The following is a 9,897-nucleotide window of genomic DNA, read 5'->3' as shown; positions in this document are numbered from 1 at the left end:
TTTTGAATTGGTAGAAAAATATATTTTTATCTTTTGCAAACAAAAATCTGAAAAGTGGGGATGGTATACAGCCCCCTTGCTTCCAATGCTCCTAAATAAAGTGTAGTGTCTTATTAAATTACCTAATTACCAAATAATTAGGGTTTGGGGTTCTGCTAAGTTCACTTGTTCTGACCTTAGCAGAACAACTGATTTTAATCTCAATTGTTCTGCTAAGGTCTCAGCTTCCTGAAGACCAAGAAACAGGAGATATGTCAAAGATATAGTTGCCTATGACTTTATATAAAACCATCCACCAAGGTTGACAAGCCAGGCAGTGAGCGCGTTAGAGATGAAGCCAAGATTATTTAGTAGTATATTCTACATATCCTGGTCCTGGTCGTGGAACACTGGACCAGCTCTACACCCTCAGCTCTACACCCTCAGCAGGGTCCTGGAGGGTGCATGGGAGTTCGCCCAACCAGTCTACATATGTTTTGTGGACTTGGAGAAGGCATTCGACCGTGTCCCTCGGGAGGCCCTGTAGGGGGTACTCCGGGAGTATGGGGTACCGGGCCCTTTGATACGGGCTGTCAGGTCCCTGTATGACCGGTGTCACAGTCTGGTCCGCATTGCCGGCAGCAAGTCGGGCTCGTTTCCGGTGAGAGTGGGACTCCGCCAAGGCTGCCCTTTGTCACCGATTCTGTTCATTACTTTTATGGACAGAATTTCTAGGCACAGCCGAGGTGTTGAGGGGATCCGTTTTGGTGGCCTTAGGATCGCATCTCTGCTTTTTGCGGATGATGTGGTCCTGTTGGCTTCATCGGAACGTGATCTGCAGCTCTCACTGGAGCGGTTCGCAGCCGAGTGTGAAGCGGCCGGGATGAGGCTCAGTGCCTCCAAATCCGAGGCCATGGTCTTGAGCCGGAAAAGGGTAGAGTGCCTTCTCCGGGTCAGGGGGGTCGTCCTGCCTCAAGTGGAAGAGTTTAAGTATCTGGGGATCTTGTTCACGAATGAGGAAAGAAGGGAGCGGGAGATCGACAGGCGGATTGGGGCAGCGTCTGCCGTGAAGCGGGCGCTGTACCGGTCCGTTGTGGTGAAGAGAGAGCTGAGCCAAAAAGCGAAGCTCTCGATTTACCGGTCGATCTACGTTCCCACCCTCATCTATGGTCATGAGCTTTGGGTCATGACCGAAAGAACGAGATCACGGGTACAAGCGGCCGAAATGAGTTTCCTCCGCAGGGCGGCTGGGCTCTCCCTTAGAGATAGGGTGAGAAGCTCGGTCATCCGGGAGGGACTCAGAGTAGAGCCGCTGCTCCTCCACATTGAGAGGAGCCAGTTGAGGTGGCTCGGGCATCTAATCAGGATGCCTCCTGGACGCCTCCCTGGTGAGGTGTTCCGGGCACGTCCCACCGGGAGGAGGCCTCAGGGAAGACCCAGGACACGCTGGAGGGACTATGTCTCTCGGCTGGCCTGGGAACACCTTGGGATTCCCCCGGAGGAGCTGGAAGAAGTGGCTGGGGAGAGGGAAGTCTGGGCCTCCCTTCTTAAGCTGCTGCCCCCGCGACCCGACCCCGGATAAGCTGAAGAAAATGGATGGATGGATGGATGGATGGATGGATGGATATTCTACATATCTGGCCTTTATCAAACAGTTGCAGGAAGAAAGCCACAAGAGGCGCACATGCACACAATACTTCTCAGAATTTTAATTGTGAAATATTTTTAAAACCATGCCTCAGTTCCCTTTGGATTCTGTAGTTCTGAGCTCCTTTTATTAATCTATATCAAAAAAATTTAATTTATTGTACTTTTGCAAGGCACTGCATAAAAACTCAATGTCCTTGCACTATGTTTATGTTTCAAGATCTATTCCATACTCAGAAGATTAGGTGGATTTTATAATAACAATTTTGTAGTTGTACGTTTATTAAAGCCCTCAAACCAGAAAATCAACAGCAACAACAGTGAATTGTTGTCTGGATGTCAGGGCAAATTCTCTCTTTACTCAAATACAAATGGTTACAGGCATAGGACACAAAAACATCGACTGTGACATTCAGTTCAAAGAAGCAGCAATTTAAGACTTCCTTCATGAAATCACGGGCTGCAAAACATCTGCATCCATATCTTCATTTGAAAGACCCTGCAACATGAAAATGCTTCCCTCTAGTGGCTTATCTTGTACATTGCAGTGTAGCTTTTCCTACATGCAAAGGCTGATCCTCCTCTAAAAGAAACCAGGAACTGAAATATTTATTCATTGCCAACAACTGATCTCCTTCCTGGAACACCTGAATGAGTTAACAGACGGTAAGAGATTCCTCCAACTCTGTTGACTTTGCTGCTTCCAAGAAGGCAAATTCCCTATGCAAATATGAGCCAGGAGTGGACATGGAATCCTCTAAACCTGGCCTTGCTGCTTTAGAGTTAAAGCATGAAGACTTTGGAGTTGGAAACTTGTGAGGTTTCCCTCCCTTTTGGAGCCAGGCCCTTCCTCTGTGATCTGTATCTGCAGTTGAAAAAAGGCAACACAGGAGAAAACAATACCATGCCAAGAGTCAATGGGCGGTTCCTCCTTCCACAACACGACTGTGTTGGTGTTGGCAGGGAACAACCAGTCTTTTTAAACAATCTTGTCTCCGCTAAGTGTCTGCTGCCTGTAGATACATCATGCTTCTGCACTAACAAAGCAGGAGTCTAAGGAAAAGTTCATCAACAAGTTCATTAACTTCCACCACACCCTGATATTGCTGTCAGCTGTTATCACAGCTTTCCATTAACAGTGGTTCCTGAAGCCGGAATGTACGGCGTTGACGTTCCATTCTGGCGCAGAGTATTGGCCTGTTGTGAGACAGAAGAGATGACTGGCAACTGAGTGGCCGTATTATCTGCAGGGTCAGGCTTCTGGTCGCTGAGTTGATCGTGACTGATGATGTTGGTGGTTTCGGAGTCCAACTCCCGAAACTTTTCCTTGTAAAACCTCCGTCTGAGGAGTTTGAGCTGGGGAAGCTCGTAGCAGGTCTCCAACGCCACCAGGACGCACACCAAGCCCAGCAGCAAGTAAACTGAAAGAGCAAACAGAAGAATACAGTGAGGGTGAGGCTAAGAACAGTGTGACTAACCAAACCAAGCTATGATCTGGCAAACAAAGAGTGAAGCACTCAATAGCTCTCACTTTTTAGAACTCTTAAACCTGGAGTCATAAAAAGGCAAGCAAAAAATGAAAAATTGAAGAAATTGCTGCATTTTTTTACCATGTTTTCACTTTTGATGTAAAATATATTGAAACTGGTGCAAAAACAGAAACATGCCAGATGTTGGCAGTAAGAAGTGTTAAAGACAGTAAGACAATAGCAGCGATGGTGATAGGAGCACATTCTGTAATTATGGGGAGTTTGTTCCACCCTCCTTTCGCCTCTGTCGTTGTGTCCTTGGACAAGACACTTCACCCACTATGCCTGCTGGTGGTGCTCAGAGGGCATGGTGGTGCTGATGCATAGAGCCGTGCTGATGCATAGAGCCTTGCTTCTGCCAGACTGCCTTAGGGTAGCCACTATCACCATGCAATATGTGCATAAACAGGTGAATAACTGAAAAGATCTCACAAATATGAGATCTCTTTTTTTGTCCTCTGGACTTGATAAAGCACCGTACAAGTACTGGTAATAAATATATATGAAGAATCATCATAGCATTGATGTGTAATCAATGTAAAATAAATCAGCCAACTTTAACCTCATCTATAGTTTAAATTTAAAACATGAAAATTGTTATTTTGGGGTTTTCACAAAAACTGCATTTATTTGAAACAAACTGCTTATTTCAATAGATCTAACCTTCAGATTAGGTTAAATATCTTAGGCATTGAACCAGAGATGATCACATGTTGTCAAAGTTAAATTAAAAATAATGCCTGCCATATGCCTGTCCCTAGAGCTGACCACTTAATTTAGCAACATGAATTACATCAGAATAGAAAATAGAGAAGTTTGTGGTGCAAATGCCAGGTAACTTCTTGAATGCTTGTGGTATCACAAGCCATATGGTTATCTATAGCTATCGCACCATCATGGGCAGTGAGCTACAATTAAAAAAACAAAAAAAACATAGCCACTGACTGTACCCTGGGTCCACCCTACAGATGTTGTTGATTCTAGAGGTGTATCTCTGTTATATTTCCACTACAGGAAATATGGTAGTTTTCTGGGGAAATTGTTCTACTGCTATCGTGGAAGAAGCTAGAATAGTTTCACTCTAGCTTTACAATTCAGAGGCCAGTGTAGATTTTTAAGATTTTTCTTCTACTTCTGTTATTTCCACTACAAGAACCAAGGTACTTTTCTGTAGCTGTCGTTTTGCCACCGTTTTAGGTATTGTACGGACTGCCGTATTTTCTTGGAGCCATTCTCCCCCCGCCACCTGTCATTTCTACTGCAGGGATCATTGCAATTAACAGAGGTTGCTTTTTTTTACCTGTCATTTCCACCAAAGGGAACAGAATAGTTTTTATTTTGTTTCTGACTTCTCGACACTTAAATTATAATACAGCAGCAACTGGCCTTTTTATTTGCAAACAAAAGTAAAATCCAGTTTGTTGTGTTGAGCATTAGCAATTTACAATGTTTAAATTTGAATACATGAATAAAATCAGCTAACCTTAGCAAAAATTTTAGTTTATAGGATTAAATAAAGTGTCAACTTCCACTTTCAAATGTCTGTGGAGGAAAAAGAGAGCAATGCTCTTGCATTTAATATTTTTTAGAGATTAAGACACCTTGTTTTTTTTGTTTTATGCTTTTTTTAAATTCATCAAATAGTGTTGCACATTTCCTCACCTGTTATAGCCAGCCTGTATAGATGTGGATGTGGGTTGTCCTCTTTACTGTGAGTTTCTCCCGGGACATAATCCCCAAGGCCTATGGTCGTCAGTGAGATGAAGCAGAAATACAGAGACTCCAGAAAGTTCCAGTCTTTTTCCAAGGAGAAAAAGATCCAGGCGGGGATAAAGAGGAAGAACAGAGCAATGATGGTGCTGAGCAAAGTAGCGTGAATTATGGCCAGCTTCGGTCTTGACATGGCCCACCGTCGGTGAAAGTAGGACAATGGGCGTCGGGACATCATTTCCACCAGCCTCTCCACTATGGCGGAGAGGAAGAAGAGGGTGACGGGGATGCCGATGAGGGAGTAGAAGATACAGAACGCCTTCCCCACATCCGACAGAGGAACGCTGTGGCCGTAACCTTACAAGACCAAAAAAAAAAAAAAAAAAAGGATTGTCAGCAGTGCCATGTAATCACAGGAGAAGCTTTCCACAAACAACAATGAGATGAAAAGGCAAAACAAACAGTCTCAGTTAAAAGCAAGACAACTTTTCAAAAAAAAAAAAAGAAAAAAGCTTTGAACATGACAGACCAGACACTTGATCTCCTCAGCTTAAGGCAGCTTGGAGTGGATGACAGAAGTATGTGGAAAAAATATTTTAGATCAGTATTAACACTATAGCTAAGTATCGATAGTAAAACCCTCCCTAGCAGCTTTGTTTACAGAGAAGCAAAGAAGTTAAGCAGAGATGGTGGAAATTATTCAGAAAGACAGTGAATTATGGCATCTGAGAGTCTGCAGGAGCAAAAACAATGACAGGGAGCATAGACAGATGTTTGATCAAATGACTGAAACACTGAGGTACAACCAAAAGAAAACCATCAAGGCCACATGTGATAAGAATAATACAAAGGACAGACTTTTTTTTTTAGCTCTATTGGCCTTTATTTGAAAGTAGTTTGACAGGAAAGAGGGTTATGAGAGAGAGGGAAGACATGTGGCAAATGTCACCAGGCTGGGAATCGAACCTGCAACCACCAGCATGAGGACTAAGGCCTCAATTGTGCTTTGCCCCTGCGCCACCACAAAGGACAGACATAAAAAGGAAAAGATCTTTGCTTTCTTTGTTTATGCTGCCTGAGAGAATAGGATGAAAACATTACGTTTTCTAAGATCATATGCTGAGCTTGTGTTAGAATGTAGGCGGTTTGATATCAGTGGATTACAGTGATATGACATGTTGCATTTGAAAATGGTTTTCCATAAATAGTTCCTTCCTTTTGAAACTTCCAGCATCTTCAAGGGTTCTTACACGTTCCTGGTTGCAGGCCTCTTTGAATCACTCCCATAAACCATTCTTTTAGCCACTCCGCACCTTGAATAGGTCATGCCCAAAGGTGAGGGTTGGAACCTAGACGAACAGGTAAATCCAGAACTCGGATCAGCTCTGTTTTCATAGATCGGCCCAACAGCCTCGTCAAAAAGAAAATGTCCCTGTTATCACTTGAGCTGTGTTTGTGCTTATTCACATTCACTGATGGGGGAAGTTTATCTCCTCACCTTTAAAAGATAAAACATGATCATGTGTTGTCTGCTTCAAGGGTTTGATAAGGAAACCCAATGCAAAAACACATCTACAGTATGGGGGATATTTCCAAGCAATGTTGGTTTATATTCTTTAGGTCTCAGTTAAGTTGTAGGTACACTTCAGTAACCTGCAATGCAGTCAAAAAACAAAATGATTTAAGTAATCAAATTCAAAAACATAAAACGAACGTACACTAGCAAAGTCTATTTAGTACCCAATTTAAAAAAACACATATAGGGCCAATAAAACAATTATTCTTTTAAATGTTATGACAACAAATCATCAGGAAAACAGCTGACTTGACAGCTGCCTATCAGATGTTTATTGGTACCCACCACAAGAAGAGTGAACCAGAAAAGTTAACTGTTAAAAATGCAAACTGTTCTAAAATGCTGCATTCAGGGATATTGATGGAAAGTTGGGTGGAAGAAAAAGCATGGTAGCAACATCAGCCCTGTCAAGAATGTCAAGCATGTCATGGCTTTGAAAACTGACATGGAGGCACACCTGTGGATATATTCTAAGGCCGCACCTTGAACACCATTTTCTGGTTTGACACAACTGTACAGTCAAAAGACATCAGCCAAGTTATTAGGAAGATAACTGTGGAGCTGCACAAGTCTGGTTCATTCTTGGGAACAATTTACAGATACTTGAAGATGCTGCGTTCATCTGTTAATACAATTACACACAAACATGATGGGAATATCCTACCATCATACCGTTCAGGAAGGAGAGAAGTTCTGTGTTCCAGAGATGAATGTGTTTTGGTTTGAAATGTCTACATCTAAATGTATCCACAGTGAAGTGTGTCCTTCATGTACATGGGCTGAAAGAACTGAAAGAAACATAAAAAAAGCTAAATTGCAAGACCTTCCTTATTGTCTTGTGGTCTGATGAAACTAAAGTGGAACTGCCTGGCCATTGTTGTTACCTCCATTGTTTCATTTGGAGAAAAAGTGTGTAAACATGGGAACATCATCCCATCTGTAAAGTATGGGGGTGGCAGAATCAGGTTGTGGAGCCTCTTTGCAGTTGGAGGAACTTATAAGCCTTATAAAATAGATGAGGAAAGAAAATTATGTATGGTGTAAGATTATCCAGCAATTGTGTGGAAATATCGAAGCAACAACTAAAGACATCAGCTTTAAATGGATCTTCCAGATGGACAATTACTGTAAGCATTGAGCCATTGTGGTTACAAAGTCGTTTAAGCCAAACAAAGTAAATGTTTTAGTGTGGCAATCACAAAGCCATGATTTTAATCCGACAGAGAATGTGTGGTCCGATCTGAAAAGGCGTGTTAGCGAGGCGGCTTACAAACCTGACTCAGTTCCACCAGTTCTGTCTGGAGGAATGGGCCAAAACTCCAGCAAACTATTCTGAAAAGCTTGTGGAAGGAAACCCAAAACTTTAGACCCAATTGTTACACAGTTCAACAGTAATGCTACCAAATACTGAGGAGAAATAAGTAAACTTCTGACTTTGAAGACATTCATAAATCTTTAATAGATTGTCTCTCATTGTTGTGGCATTTACCAAATAATTTTCTCAATTCTAACTGACCTAAAACAAGAGGAGTTTTGTCTGATTTAACTTCAGACATATAAAATACGTCTTTTTTTTCTGTGTGTGTAAACTTCCGGTTCCACCTGTTAAGGCTTCTCGGGCCTCAAATATTAAGCTATGTGGGGGTCAACATAGTTACAGAATCCCTCCGTTTTAAAGGGAACCACAAAAAAGTCCCATTTTAGCTCACCTGTTGTGGTCAGCACGGTGCTGGTGAAGAACAGAGAGGACACAAAGTCCCAGTTCCGTACGGTGTCGTTACCCAGGACGGACACCCCATAATTACTGGCCTCCAGCGCTCGAGCCAGCAGCTCCTCCAGTTGCGCGTCGGACACGCAGGTGTTGTTGCTCAGGAATTCCTGCCTGGCCGCTTTCAGCTCCTGCCGAAGCTCGCGCTCATAGGGCAGCTCGATGGCGGAGAAGATCCCGGCACCGATGACGAGGTAGAGGATGTAACAAACGATCAGCAGCGCAAAGTTGATCTCAGACTGGTGCCGCTCCGCGAAGTGAGCGCACCAGTCTCGAATGCGTCCGATTACCATCACACAGTAAAGCTCCAATTCTTCAACAACTTACACTGAATCCGTCTTATTTAATCCAACTAACTACACGAAGAGGTTGTTGTTGTTGTTTTTTCCAGCTCTGCAACTTATGTTCTTCTCTACCCAGTGTCCGGACTCTTCCTCATTCTTCATCTCTTATTGGAAGCAGGTGGCGTGACGTCATTCACTCACCTTACCAGGTGGAGTGCTGCTGTTTGTGTGTATGCGAGCGCACGCGCTCTTCAAACCGGTTAAACGGGTTTTGTGTTTCAAGTCAGACGCAACAAAGGATTTGTTTCCTCAGGTCAGTTTTCTCTAGATTTACTAGTCCTGGAGGTCCTCCATTTTAGTTATGTTAGGAATAACAACAAAATAACAGCATTTCATCGAGTTTATCAAAATACTTAAAGTTTTTCACAAGCCCAATATGGGTGAAAAAAGCTAGTCGGGTTTTTATGTTTGTTTGTTTTTTTTACAGTTTACCCAGGACGTTTGGTGTTTTCAGACTTGTCCGAAGCTTTTGATGCTGCTCATTGTATCATCTTGCTGAGTTATTTGCACTGCATTGACTTGACAAACTGATGTTTATTTTTAAGTTTAACTAATGGAGTGTTTTCCTCCGCTATCCCTCTTTGTTGTGAGATACCTGAGGAATCTATGTTTGGCCATTTTTACATTATGGCACGTCATAATAACAAAGTTTAATGTTTCATTGACATAAAGTGGTGCATAGCTGAGAAAATTAAGGGATTGTTTATAGCAAATAAAAGTGGGAAAATGTGGTGTGCCAAAAGGGCCTAGCAAAAAAATTGACTGTGCATGACTACAGAACCAAATTGGAGCCATAAAATGTATCCTAAAAAAATATTTTGAAACTGGAAAAAATTATTTGAAACTAAAAAATAAAATTTTGAGCTGGAAAGAAAAGATTTAAAATTGAAAAACAACATTAAAACTGAAAAAGTAAAAAATTACTTTTTAGTTTTTACATTCAAGGATGTATCGTATGAGCTGAGAATACTTTGTCTTGTTGATACATTGAGCTGTCCGGATTTTACATTCCCTGCCATATGAGACCTATCATATGAAAAAAGGCCAGAAGCTTGAGAGTGGAAAAAAAAAACCACAGCTGAAAAAAAGTTGAATGTAAAAAAGTAGTTTTGAAATTTTATTTCAGTTTCAAATAACTTAAATTTCATTCTCTGATCAAACTCATGTTTCTATGTAATAAACTGTGTCTTCATATCAGATTGATGTGCATAAATATTTGATTTAAAAGTGCTTCTGAGAAAGAGACACAGTAGCTCTTGGATATTGGCACATTTTTGTCTTGATTCTGTAAGATAAACTCTAACCAATGATCTATACATGAATAAATTATTTTTATTCCATAGG

The 9,897-nt window shown here is 41.9% G+C and overlaps 1 protein-coding gene across 1 annotated transcript; it reads right to left on the bottom strand.

The window, feature by feature from the left end:
* Positions 1-1,965: 1,965 nt before the first annotated feature.
* On the bottom strand, positions 1,966-8,742 carry LOC103481558 (potassium channel subfamily K member 1-like). The gene is made up of 3 exons (XM_008437101.3): positions 8,151-8,742; positions 4,818-5,222; positions 1,966-3,047 (listed from the first exon to the last, which is right to left on the bottom strand). Exons 1-3 carry the CDS (start codon positions 8,500-8,502, stop codon positions 2,746-2,748), a joined length of 1,059 nt encoding a protein of 352 aa, XP_008435323.2. The 5' UTR covers positions 8,503-8,742; the 3' UTR covers positions 1,966-2,745.
* Positions 8,743-9,897: the final 1,155 nt, after the last annotated feature.

Source organism: Poecilia reticulata, chromosome 19 (genome assembly GCF_904066995.2).
Source record: "Poecilia reticulata chromosome 19, P_reticulata-male-v2, whole genome shotgun sequence".
In the NCBI taxonomy this organism is placed as follows: Eukaryota; Metazoa; Chordata; class Actinopteri; order Cyprinodontiformes; family Poeciliidae; genus Poecilia; species Poecilia reticulata.
The sequence above is the reverse complement of the archived record's forward strand: the minus strand, read 5'-3'. Positions and strand labels throughout refer to the sequence as shown.

Excerpts from the sequence above, each read along its gene's own strand:
- LOC103481558 (XM_008437101.3), bottom strand. The coding sequence starts at position 8,502 with ATGGTAATCGGACGCATTCGAGACTGGTGCGCTCACTTCGCGGAGCGG. Across the intron at positions 5,223-8,150 it reads CACCGTGCTGACCACAACAG|GTTACGGCCACAGCGTTCCT; the intron begins GTGAGCTAAAAT and ends TGGTCTTGTAAG. Across the intron at positions 3,048-4,817 it reads ATACAGGCTGGCTATAACAG|TTTACTTGCTGCTGGGCTTG; the intron begins GTGAGGAAATGT and ends TTGCTCTTTCAG.